Source organism: Eutrema salsugineum, unplaced genomic scaffold, assembly GCF_000478725.1.
Source record: "Eutrema salsugineum unplaced genomic scaffold, Eutsalg1_0 scaffold_4, whole genome shotgun sequence".
In the NCBI taxonomy this organism is placed as follows: Eukaryota; Viridiplantae; Streptophyta; class Magnoliopsida; order Brassicales; family Brassicaceae; genus Eutrema; species Eutrema salsugineum.
In genome coordinates, this window is record NW_006256686.1 from 12570530 (window position 1) to 12584412 (window position 13883).

Genomic DNA, 13883 nt, shown 5'->3' on the forward strand with positions numbered 1-13883 from the left:
CAAGTCTACCAACACGTTTGACAAGTCTGTCATTCATAACAACAAATCTACCGAAACATAATAAATCTACCTCTCATCGTCAAAACTCTACCAAGATAAGTCTACCAACATTTGTAAACTCTACCAACTTTCGAATAAATCTACCATCGACCTAATAACTCTACCGATAAAATTTTTGCGTTGACCAAAATTTGATAAGTCTACTGTTAAAGCTTGGTAGACTTATTAACTTATCAGCGGAATAATCTGCCTACGTGGCATTAAAAAAATAATAACATTTTCGTAATTAGATTTTTTCAACAAAGGCGAAAAGGGTGTTTTAAATATATTAGATTAGTTTTGTAAAAAAAATAAAAATGCGCCAAACAAATAATATAGCTACTTTTTAAGGTTAGTGTAGTAATCCTCCCATATATAATTTATAACATTCACATCTTTCTTCTAAATTTACCTTTGATCTCACATTTTTAAGATTCGTAAGATCAATCATATCATCAGAATCTAAGAGAAAAAATAAGCTTCGAGGGTAGAATCAACTTTATTAGCATCAAAAGACTGAGAAATTAAAGGATTTACAAAATAAGAGAGTGACATCTAGCCGTGTTGAAATTTACGAGTTTTCTTTTCTAAGCCTACAAACTAGAGATGCAACAAGTTTGATATGAAGTTCCAACCCATCATCCATGTCTTCTTACCTGCCGGTGAGGCGAAGTTGAGCTCAAACATTTCCTTCCTTATGTTCTCTCCCGAGTCGCAGAACCCGACAAGCTTAGCAACTATCTCTGCACTCTCTCTAACGTGCTGCGTGTTGTGAGGATCTGTCCAGAGTTTGTTGATCAACTGTTGCCTCCTCTGTTTTCCCACAGGCGGTACGTCCCATTTCAGGTACAGCATCTCTCTTTCCTCGGCTCCTAGCTTGGTGTTTACCCGTTTCGCCAGATACTCTCTCTCCTGCTTCAAAGCTCTTATACTGCCACGAAAAAACATGCGCATGCTTGTGATATTTTGACTCAATTATGAAGAAAAGTGAGCTATGGGTTCACTTTTACTTACCTTGATGCTACGTAGCTCGCTGGTTCATCGCCAAGCAATGCTGGACTCGCGTTTCCCAGCTCGGCCAGGTGCTGTTCGAGCCATGTCAGCCTGCGGAGCTCGACTTCCATGTAAATTTGATCAGCTGGGTCTCCTTTGAACAGCTTATAGAATTGTGTCCTGTGAATGATTGAGATATGGCAAAGATGCCATAACATTATGATTTGCTTTCTCTGCTCTTCAAAACACAAGGGCCAATCCATTTGAGATTCATCGGTTGCATCAGACTCTGACGCAGCAGCTGTCTCGTTTGCTTCCAGATCTAACACCTAAGGAGAATAACATGAACAAGCATACGAGTTACTGGTTTGATGGTGCTAACTAATACTATACATAGCCTTTCCAAATGAGGAGATGAACATAACTAGAGCTTGATGTGGACAAGTCACAGTGTTAAAACTGACCTGGCAAACAAGAAGCTGCTTTTGGTATTGAAGCTTCGCCACACGTTCTTTCAATCCAGTAACATAATCTTTGATGCTACGTATATTCTCTTCAGCAGCATTTTTAAACATACGCTTCATTCTCTTGATATCGACTGAATTCGCTTGGCGTGATACAGGGGTTCCTTCCCTTGATGGGGTTCGACTGCGGTTATCATCCCTCTTTGGTGGAGTAGCTCCAAAAGACACCGAGACTAAATTAGCAGACACCACATTGCTCTCAGGAGCCTTGTTTTCAGTCCCAGAAGACGAAAGAGGTGGACATGGTGCCCGGATCATATGCTGTAGGTTAGGACTATTACTTAAGCCGAAGGGAAGAACTCTCTTCTTTTTCATCTGGGTCCTGAATTCTGGAGTCTGTTCATCTGTCTGATAAGACGAGACAAGCATGTCAATAGTGTTCTGAACAGTCTCAAGCTTCTTCTCCAGAGCTGCAATTTCTTGAGAGTTCAACCGAGTTATTTCTTCCTTCGGGTTAGCTTTATCACCAACTACAATTTCCTCGGTTAAGAGGTTGCTCTTCTGCATGTCACAGATTTCTGACAGCATTTTCGCAACTTTTTCTGTAGTTTGCTGATCACCGAGCTTTTGAGATGTCACTTCTTTGTGAATAAGCTCTAGCGCTTGGTTTGCTTCCTCACCCAACTTCTTTTGGTGCTTTGCAAGCAAACGGATTGCTTGGACTAGCGCTGTTGGATCCGCTGAAGTTACAGACTGCCTCACAGTATCGTTTCTCTTACCACGAGTTGTTCTGCGGCTATTCGGAACAGATTTGCTTGGCGTAGACTCCCCCTGATTAGGGTAGGAGAGACACCTTGCTACTTGAGAAAAAGGTTCACGCTCATTTGACCCCTGAAATAAAATTATATAGGCATGTCTGAAAAATGAATACAGTGTTCACAGAAATTTTTGGTATCTCATACATCCGCACATACCTTCAGCTCCTTTGCTTTTCTTTCTAGATCAAGCTGAGATTGTGCAATGTCTTTCTGACGCTTTAGCTCTTTCATCTCCGTTTCCATCTGCCATTAGATTAACATGAATGAATAATTGCAGATGATCCTATTAAACTTAGAGTGTTTTTTTTTTTTTTTTTTTTTGACAAAAGAACTCCATTTCACCTCTCTTATGGTTTTCTTTTTTAGTCAGTGAAGTCCAAATTATAAATATCTAGATGAGATAATGAAAGCTGAGAATCCTAATTATTAACGTCTGGTTCTACCTGTTGGATTTTCATCTCTTTCTCAATTAAAAGAGACTTTAAGCAGTTAGATGAACTGGACTCTGGGCTTCTTAACTCTGATTCGAGTTTGGCAATCTTTTGCTGCAGATGTTTTAGCATTGATTTTTCTGAGACGACCTACCACAAAATAATCAGCTAAAATCAAATACCAGCAGAAGGGTGCGTTTTCTATCAAGAATCAGCATATCATCAAACACTTAGTTTGAAGCCAAAGGAGTACAGTTAATTGACATACCATATTTACTTTAGCGCAGTTTGTGACTTCCTTCGCACTCATGGCAAAAGAAAGCGTCTTTTTTGTCTGCTCAACGTGGCTCAGGGCTGGGCTAATGGTACATATTATCGCTGTTCTCGCATTTCCGCCAAGTGAATTTTGCAGAATCCTTGTAAGCTTTGAGTCTCTATATGGTACGTGATCAGTTTTTCTTCCAGAACTACATCCAAAATAACAAAAACAAAGGTGAAATAGTCATCAAGCTACAAGATAACTTAGACATCTCCAAAGACAATTATGCGTTGTGCTTTCTTACCTCAGCTTTCTGATCACTGTGGTAAGTGTCAATAAACTACGGTTAATATGACTCCCTTCCTTCAATCTTAGACCATCTGCGTTTGTTTGACAAGCACGTTCGCTTCCAGCAAGATCAACAAGATTCTGCACCAATAAGAGTGTCTTAGTCACTTATATACCAAGTGAAGCTTTAGCCAAAGCATAATAAAATCTCGTACCAGAGTTGCCATGAAAGAATGCACACGGCCAGCTCTTTCCTTGAGACTGCTCTGAATGGTCTGAATATCGAAAGCAGAAAACATGAGATAATGTTACTGGTTTAATAGATAAGCAATAGTTATGCAAAAAAATTCCCATGTTTAAAATATTACAGAAATAGATTGTCTATTCGATCATGCAGCATATCAAATCAGCATTTATCATACCAGCCGGATAATCTGATGAGATCGTGAACTTTTATCGTTCAAAGCAGTTTCACCTACTTGCCTTTGAGCTGAAAAATGCATATGGAAAATAACATAAAGCAAATGACGATACCATATGTCTGATAGATAAAATGTATCATCTAATAAATATGCTATCAATACAGTTCGAGGCTTTGGGCTGTTTCCATCATCTATCACTAAGTTATGTTGCTCTGCCAAGCGTATACATCAGATGCATAAAAAGACATGTAATATCTTCACAAGTGACACTTGATAGGAAGGATATACCTTCACAAATCCCAATTAAATGCTGTAAATGTTGCCTACTTTCAACCACTTCCTCCACCAGATTTTCGACAATGGTTCCTTTCTGCAAGCCAGGCAACATTCTCAATTCTCGCAAAGATAATGGATGTCTATTTCAGCATTCAATTTAGTGTGACCCTTTACATACCTCTGGATCATCCAACAGTCGAAGGGGGCCAGTTTCACGATTTAAAAGGTCAACCACAGTCTCATTATAGATCTCCAAAGCAGATACTTTCAAGACAAAGCTCCTTTCTTGAGTCTGCATAGATTTTATTAGATCCATATCAGCTTGTAAACAAGACCAAGACCAAGAGATAGGGACCTTGAATTTCTCACTCACTTTTCTTATATGCTCGTATATATCTTTAACAACACTTTCAGTGACCCCTCTCATTGTAAAGGTCTTGCCACTGCTGGTCTGACCATATGCAAAAATTGTTGCTGCAATGAATAGAGACAACAATTCACATATCCGTGGGCAGATAACTAAAGCTTTAGTAAAGGGAAGATATCCTTATATGATGGCTTTTGAGGTATCTGCATAATTACCGTTGGTTCCTGCTAAGGCAGAAAGTGCGACGTCCCTAGAACCACCTTCATAAACCTCCTGAGTCGCACTAATCGGCTCAAATACTTTGTCTATAGTTACATGAAAAGTAAAGGAGAGAACACAGTGAGATTCTTATTAACAGAAGAACCGATGAGATGCTAATCAAATAAGCAATGAAATTCTAATGAAATACCAAACGAATATTTTGCTGCCGCTCTCTCAGGATTCGGATTCTTAAACACTATGGTCTGATCATCTGGACAATCCCAAGCAATGAGATCATATTTGGCATGTTCCCTCCAGTTTAGTGGTCTCATCCGAACAGTGACAAGTATCTTCTCCTCAGTAACTCTGGAACCACCTGGTGTAGACGGATTGGCCCTGTCTATCTTACTTAACGGCGTCCTGGGCGGTCCCATCATTTTCTACACACAATTAAAACCAAATTAGGAAACTTATTAGCACTCTTTTGATATGAACATTCTATGTTATATGAACATTCTTTTCCTATGTTCATTACTAGATTAAGAAACTTATTAGGCCAGTTTGATATGAGCACTCTTGTGTTCAATCCATCACCAACAAGTAAGGTTCGGTTTCAGCCAGAATCAGCCAATATAGCTTCGCATCAATATACTATACTTCGTAATATTTCAGCTTGGTTTGAACACTTTTTGCTTTTATCAAATTTAACTGTTAGATCAACTAAGAAACTATAACCAGAACCCTAGAAATCCTACTCGACATGAAAATTCAACACATAGTCCCCCAATCAAAACCAAATTAGGAAACTTATTCACAGGCCTAGATGTTACAAATCCACAATACGTCGTAACATTCCAATTTGATAATTCGTCTTCTTAAAAATGATGTGTTCATCACCGACCCAAGAATATCTTTGAAAATCAACTCGAAAAATCAAGAGAGACTAAAGTAGAAACCCTGTAACTCAACGAGATTACATGAAAATCCAATATATAGTCACCTGAGGTGAAATCCCGAAAAGAAAAGAAGAAAGATGTTGGAAAAAAAAAGGAAGATTGAGAATCTGTAGAATTGCTTACAGAGACGGAGAGATTTGACCGGCGATTGCTAATTCGGCCGTGACGGTAGGAAGATTCGCCGGCGAATCTTTGGAGACTGTAAAACTTCGATCGGCGATAGAAGATGAAGATGATGGTGAAGATTAGGAATTTCTCAGAAACCAGAGGAGAGGAAGGAGATGTGTAACGGAAACTATTTTCTTGCTGCTTTTTAACTTTGTTCTTCTTCTTCGTTTAACTTTTTTCTTTTTAAATCGTGTGTTTATTTTTTTTTAATTCGCGTTCTCTGCGCACACCTGAAATTTTTTGAACTGAACGGTTGAAGATCAATCGGCGTTCATCATCTGCCACATGGACGACTATGACTCCACATCGGAGCAGTACTTACCATAAACGACTTAGTGTTGATTGGAGAATCGCAACCTTTGTATTTAAACAAAACACTACATTCTAACTCGTCCATTAGTGGACGGACATGATTTTTATTGTTTTAATATTTAAAAAAAAATTGGTGTTGAAAATAATGTTTAATTAAATATATGAAATTTTATGTTATAAACGAAATTATATGTGGAGTTGAAACATCATTTTATTATGTGAAGATATAAATTTATTATGTAGATATATAAACCTCAAATAGTCAGTTCAATATCGATGGGTAGATGTGCAACAGTCCAATAATCTAAATTTGTGTTCATACAAATGTTCTTATACAATATTAAATATTTGAACAAAATAAGCAACAAAAGATATATATTTTTTCTTTAAATCAGACTTCAAGATTTAAAAAATCAAAACCAGAAAATGACTGATGATGTTATATTTATATAAAAGAAAAAATTATTTTTTTCACAAAGTGATCTTAACCATGTTAGGTCGGTCCAATTTAGGATAATCTGTATTGTTTTTGCATTTCATAGTTTTCATTATATAATATAGAATACATATAAATTGATTCTAGTTAAAATTCATTCACTTAATCAATAGTGCTATAAACCTTCCGTAAAAGTCTAAAGTTATCCTCATATTCCAAATTAATTAGTATATGTAGTCAAATACATAAATTATACTTCAAAACAGATTATTACTTTTGTTATTAAATAAATAGATAACTAAAAAGAACATAAACATTATTATAAAACTCTTAACATCGTTCGGAAAAAACACAAAATTTATACAAAAAATGTTATTACTAAGCAAGCATTGCTCAAAACCTCATCTCCGATCGATACCTAATATATAAATGTGAATACAATTTAATTAGTATTATAACACGTCACAAAAAATGATGAAATATATATATATATATATCATTATTAACTTACTTCTTTTTGAATTCAATGACTTCTTGTATTTGTGGGTCTACTAATTAAAAACTGTGAACAACCCTTAACAGAATGAACACATATCCGCCCGCATCGTGATCTACATTAAAACTGTTTATTAGCAATCTAACTTACGTACATGTTGTATACATACAATGGTATATATGAGCGTTAATACTTAATAATATTTTTATTAACCTCTTCCTTCTTTAATTTTCCAAAAACGGAGAACACAGACAGAACAATAAGTTCTACTATGCATCCACTCATACTTGAAATCTTTCGCAATATCACCAAATGCAACACAGCCCATAATACATGCGCTTCAATATTGTCAATAAGTATTTCATAAGCTAAAGTACAAATTTGAATAAAGAAACTATATAATAGGTTCCCTAAATAATATGAAGATGAAGTAAAATTTACTCTACGTCCTCCAGATCAAAATTTAGTATATATTGTCCTCGTTTGTTTAAGAGTTTGCCTACGGCAGAGACAGTTCCAACTAATTCTATGTATTGATATACATTCAAAAGGAATATGTTAATTGAACGTTTGATTAAGAAAGATCAATAATACATAGTTTAAAATAAAAAAGTGTTTACCTGTCAAAACATAAGGGTCTGCCTTTCTTCTCAGAATATCTACGGATTTTGTAGAATCCAAAAAAAAACTATCTGTCTTTGGCTGAATATTTTCGATAATGGTTGAGTTCTTCAATAGAATATAGTATATATTGCGTGTAAGTCTTCGAACACCATTATTTACAAATACTTTGAAGCCCCAAAAAAGCTTCCAGTCTCCTTGTCGAAGTTTATTTTCATGATGATGCACATCTCTTGGTTCTATTTTAGCCGATATCTTCAAACCCTTATAGTATTTACAAATAAGTGCAAAATATAATGAAAATTTAAGTTGTTAAAACTATAGAGTAGAATAAAATAATCTAAACGGCAAATTATGTAAAAGTTTTTAAGTATTATCACATAAGGCAGTTTAAGTTCGAATATGTAATTTAAAATTCTTACCTTATTATCCATGAGTATCATCTCAATACTATCGCCGTAAGAAGATGGTTTCCTCCATATACTCAAGATTTTAACATCAATCGCCCAACAATTGACCAATTGCACGCAAATCTTCTAATTCATCTCGAGCAACTCTTGAAAAATCCATTTTCTGTGATGAATATTGTAATTGTGAGTTCAGAGGAATAAGTTAATATAGATAAAGATGAATTACTTTTTATGACATGCTTCTTTGGAAAATGTGAGGAAGATGCAAAGGAAAAGTAAATTAATATTTTCGAAGGAGTAAAATTTCTGACTTATTTGATAAGATAAAGCTCTGTATAAATAATATTTTATTTAATAATACAAAAAGTAAATTGTTTAATCATAATTCTCTAAATATTTTTTTTTTAAAACAGAAATCATACCAGGGAAAAAACATTCATGTTATAAATGAATCGATTAACGAACTTTACTCAATGAATTATAAACACAAGATAATATCCTTTCATATAATAAGGTATATTCAATAATGATAAAATTAATCTAGTTAATAACTTAATTTCCATATTTCTGTCACACGATTCGTTATAATTTATTAACGATCATTGATAAATATGTAAGCAGATAGTCATTTAGATATGAAAATAAAATATGTTTACGGAAATACATAAACAACCATTGTAAAAAAACAAAACAAAAATTAATAAGTTCAAGATATTAGATAGGAGGACATATCTCCTTTTAACGAAAATGTGTTATAATGTAGTCCGGTTTCATCTGCATATCTTAATTTTCTAGTTTGATATTTGACTTCTTGTCAGCTAGAACAAACCTGTTGATATAAATATGAATAGTTAGCAACTAAAAATTATGATTTTATTTAACAATAAAGATAAAACGGCTTACATGTACACAAACTCTTGAATTTCAGTTATCTCTGGGTTGAAAAGAAATCGAGACTGACCTCCTCCATTTCTAACAATGTGTTCACCTACAAAGAAAAATATAATTGTAGCATTTGATACCGTTATATACTTTGGTAGAAGTTCAGATACCAAATTCAATAATAATATACATGGGGTATCTAACTTTTATAGATCAAGTCTCTACTCAGTTAACATAACGAAAATGCGATCAGTCTTTCTTGATTTCCAGGAATTATCAAAACAAATTGCGCAGTTATCAAAGGCAAAACATTTGATAACAACATCCCTAAATTTAAAAGTAAACATAACAACAATGAATAATACTTATAAAAAATAAATTTGCATAACATATAGAAAATACACTTACTCGAGATCTCTTATATGAAATTCAAGAACTTTCTTTGGCTGAATTCTTGAAATGGAGTCAAAGTCATTGTCCATGGATATTTCACCAAAAAAATCGACCACACCAACCAAGTCTATTTAAAAAGAAAGAATATAAGTTAAAATAATATTATGATTCCATAACATATAATAGACTAAATATTATTAAGAACAAATAAATTAAATAAATCAATAATGAAAATAAAATATTACCAATAGGAAGCAGAGGATCCGCTTTTCTGTTCACAATATTTCGAATTTGATTAAATTCAAGAAATACCAATTAGATACCGGCTCTTCGCGTATAGAGTCAAGCGTGGTATCTCGAGTAAGAACAATATTGTAAGGATGTTTAGTTGGACGTTCTTTCCAATTGTTCCAGTCTGAAGATCTGACAATACAATTGTGAATTTCAAACCATTCTTCTTCGTGACATTCATTCTTGAAATATTCATGGATCCAGTTATGAGCAGACGCATGAATTTTGCAGCCCTAGAATGATTACAAATTGTAAATTCAAAAACTATTAGGGCAAAATTTTTTACGGACATCACCAAAAATTCATCTAGCATAAAAGATCAACTTATTTACCTATTCGTCGGCAAATATGAATTCGACACGATCCCGACCACTGGTGTCTTTCTCAATCCACTTTTTGTAAATAACAACACGTATCACCGGATTTTCTTCCCATGGTGTAAGCTTACTAACTAAGTCATGGTAAGACATAATTCGAGAAGTTCGTGTTTTAAATTTTTTTTGTTTGTCTCTAAAAATGACGAAGTTATACTGATTATGCTCGCAACTGTATTAATAAAATACAAATAAAATGGAACCGTCGTCAAAAACGAAAAGGAGCACTTCTTCGAACTAATTTTGGCACCGGTTTGGGTTTCTTATTAAAAAACAAAAATAATGATTACACCTATCGTAGCAACTAATGATGTTTATATACATTGAATGCAACATACTTTTCTATATCGTATTAATTCATGACAAATCTTTTTTTGAGATTCGTATTCCAAAATATATACATAAATATTCGTTTTCCTATGTTAGGACTGAAAGTAGTTTACATGATATATAATTTCTATTTCATTTAATCGAAAATTCATTTTCACATTTAATACATTAAAGTAAATAGTATAATTATTGATTATACATTTTAGATATGGAATAAAATCACTCCGATAACTGAAATAAAATAAGACTTAGTTCGTTATCATATGTTAGGAGTGAAAGTAGTTTATGATTACCGTTTTTAGTTTATATCTTATATAATAACCGTTTCACACCTAACAATATAAAATTATCTTAACTGGCGACGATTCATATATTATATTGGTTATCTTAAATTGAAATATAAAATACATTGATCTTTAGTGTAACGATTACCATAGAGAAAAACAAAGTGTCTAGTATCTCACATATCTATGTAGCATCAGTTACAGAATATGGCTATAAGTTTTTTTAGTAATTATTAATTAGAAAAAACAGACGAAGTTGTTATAGTTAAACAACAACAAAAATAATTAACATATACATTATATATTTCTATATTATAAAAGAATATCAAATATATATAACAAAATTAATGCATATTTATACTTCTAATTACTGGTTATTATCGTCATCAAATTATAAATCATATTTATTCAATTTATTATATGGTTCCATTAGTATTGCAACTCCAATCGATTACCGAGACAATAATAATTAGTATTGAGAAGCTAAAAAACTGACGTTATGACTGTTTATTCCGTAGCATGCATACGCTTTGTAGTGTACTTACTTATGAACACCTGTTCTATATACGTTAACGTACACTATATTAATTGAACATAAATTGTAGTTATATGTATGTGATCATTTGATTTTAAAAATAATAGGTATAACACAAGAGGGAATCAATCAGAAATCATTATATCGAGGAATTATAGCATAACAAGTTACCATATAACAAAAAAATACGGAATCTAAATATTAAAATTTTAATTTTAGCCTAAAAAAATACATCGTCTTCCCATCAAGCTTGTTTGGATAGCTTCAAATTGAATAAAAAGTTCTCATACATAAGCATATGGAGTTAAATAGATTCAAAATTAGACGGAGGTGAACTAACTTGAAAATTTCTCAATTTTTGTGACGACTGTAGACACAATAAATAACATTATATGAATACTCGTTGATGCTGAATTGTCTTCACGGCTAAGGATTACTCCAAAATCTTCAATATCATACCATTGATTTTCAACCAGCAAATAATCAAAATGATTAATGAATTTTTTGTTCACTCTTGCTTCTATAGTATGTTCCTAACACAATACAAATAATAAGTTTATGAGCAAAAATAATATTAGTTCAGTAGTATACGCAACAAAACAATAAATTCATATAGTAAGATATTATATTGAAGTAACCTTTGGATCAGACAAAATAAGCATTAGAGTGACACCGTCATGTTGAATCCATTCCTTCCACTTCCAAACGATCTTAACTCGAATCTTCCAGTCTGAGGTATGAGTGTTCAAATCTGAAATGTATTCGTAGACAAACATAATAATAAACAATAGTGATTACAACTTCCCTGTATGTCTTCTGAAATATTACTTAAATAGTGGTGAATAAATTTTTAATCTCCGATGATGTAGGACTTAGCGAATATAGGTAAGATATTCAGGATAGTAAAGTGAATATTATAATAACAACGCCTAGAATATTTAAGGAAATAAAAAAAATCACTGAAGAAGAGTAAAACATTATTTGGAATTCATACGGTGTTGTTAAATATCGTACGAATAAATACTTAGATATATGTCCTTTAAACACTTATTACATTTAATACTATAAATATAAAAAATTATTTCATTATAGTTGTACACATACCTTAATAGTATTGATGAAAATATTCTATGTTTAAATTAAGTATCAATGAGTTACTGCATAAAGCAAACATCCGAAATAAATATAGAATGTCAGTTTATCATTAAAGCGTACAACAATATGATGAATTTGTTATATAACTACCTATAGCTTTATGAGTTTATCAAATATATATTCATACAATATTGTATGAGCCAAATTATATAACTTGCGATTACTACTAAACAATCGGTCCATGGTTTATACTATATAAACCGACACATATGATACTTAGACGAATAATGGATTGGATTTGCTAATATAAACCCTACATACTATATTACTTTCATGATTAGATGAGCAACCAAATATATATGTGACGGCCCATTAAAGCTATAAGGATTGTTGTTATCCGTATACAATTACTATTCAAAATATCCGTATGTTGTAATTTGAAGGTGTGTCATATAGTTATAACTTTTGTACCAAGAAAATCCCTAATATTTAGTTAATAATTTGAATATAAAGTGCAAATAATAAGAAATATTAAAAGCTTTATTCCATTTCACTTTTCATAAAAAGCACATTGTTATTGATTATTTTGGCTACACATAAAAGCCAAAATATTATGAAAAATAAAAATAATTATCAATAAACTTAATACTGAATACTTAAAAAGATAAAAAAATCATTGATCTTCAAATGGGACAAATGCTCTACCAAGACAAGCTTCTCTGAATGTGGGATGAGTAACACCATCAACAGTCTTAATATCATCATAAGATGTAGGACCTCTTACGATGTACAACAATAACCACAAGTAAAAAAGCTCGGAATCTTCAATGGGACATTTCTTAAGTACCCCGGATTAACCAACACCACGTTTTCTAAGTCTCCATAATTTAAGTCTGTCATTCCACACAAATTTGGTAGGAACTTTAGTGTATAGAATGTGTCGACCATTTTCGTACTTCTGGTTACATTCCATCCAAGCCATAAATTTGCTTTTTGTAATGACTTTACCGCGTCTGACGTCGGTTTCGCCAAGAGATAAAGGAAGATGGTAACCCATCATTTCTGGTAAAAAAAACAAAACATATGTAAGTGTAAACCTTAATTAGTAAAACTAAATTTATCGAGAAAAACTAAAAACCTGGCATGTTAGTTTTCAAAACAAACGATGGAGCAAATGGACTGTATTAAGAAGTTATATGATAAACTTTGTCCACAGTCTGATACCTATATATAGTTAGTATTATCTAGGATTTTTAAACTACCATACCAAACCAGTTAAGAAATATTTGTTTACTATATACGAATATATCCTAATAAAAAAACTATAAAAATAAGTGGGAAAAGTTGCAAACAAATATATGACACCATTAACTTGGGTAGTTATAAATAGGAAAAACCAAATCTAATTAATATTGTTCATTTAACAAAATAGTTGTTTCAATTTAAAATAGGAAATATAACAGCTACCAAATATATAGGTACATTGTTTTACTTAAGTAGTGATATCAATATATTTTTGATATCAAAATGCGAAACAATACATAAATATAAGAGAATATGCTTTGTCAGTTGGAAATGGATTGAACCATTAAACTACTTAATATAGATAATTATACTGTATAATTGATTAAAGTATAATAACAAAATATAATTACCTACCATATATTTCGTTAAACTTTTGAAGTTTTATAGATTTATTCATAACTTTGACTTTTCCTCTTCTTTAAACAGGTAAAACCTTT

The 13883-nt window shown here is 32.4% G+C and overlaps 1 protein-coding gene across 1 annotated transcript; it reads right to left on the bottom strand.

Annotated features, from left to right (window-relative positions):
• Positions 1-525: 525 nt before the first annotated feature.
• On the bottom strand, positions 526-5949 carry LOC18013818 (kinesin-like protein KIN-7B). The gene is made up of 15 exons (XM_006419069.2): positions 5638-5949; positions 4767-4998; positions 4573-4662; positions 4364-4464; positions 4169-4282; positions 4003-4084; positions 3715-3782; positions 3508-3567; positions 3309-3433; positions 3014-3212; positions 2758-2895; positions 2471-2557; positions 1497-2387; positions 1054-1361; positions 526-970 (listed from the first exon to the last, which is right to left on the bottom strand). The coding sequence occupies exons 2-15, from the start codon at positions 4993-4995 to the stop codon at positions 640-642; spliced, it is 2823 nt and encodes a 940-aa protein (XP_006419132.1). The 5' UTR covers positions 4996-4998; positions 5638-5949; the 3' UTR covers positions 526-639.
• Between the last annotated feature and the right edge of the window lie 7934 nt (positions 5950-13883).

Excerpts from the sequence above, each read along its gene's own strand:
- LOC18013818 (XM_006419069.2), bottom strand. The coding sequence starts at position 4,995 with ATGATGGGACCGCCCAGGACGCCGTTAAGTAAGATAGACAGGGCCAAT. Across the intron at positions 4,283-4,363 it reads TATACGAGCATATAAGAAAA|ACTCAAGAAAGGAGCTTTGT; the intron begins GTGAGTGAGAAA and ends AAATCTATGCAG. Across the intron at positions 3,434-3,507 it reads ATTCTTTCATGGCAACTCTG|AATCTTGTTGATCTTGCTGG; the intron begins GTACGAGATTTT and ends TTATTGGTGCAG.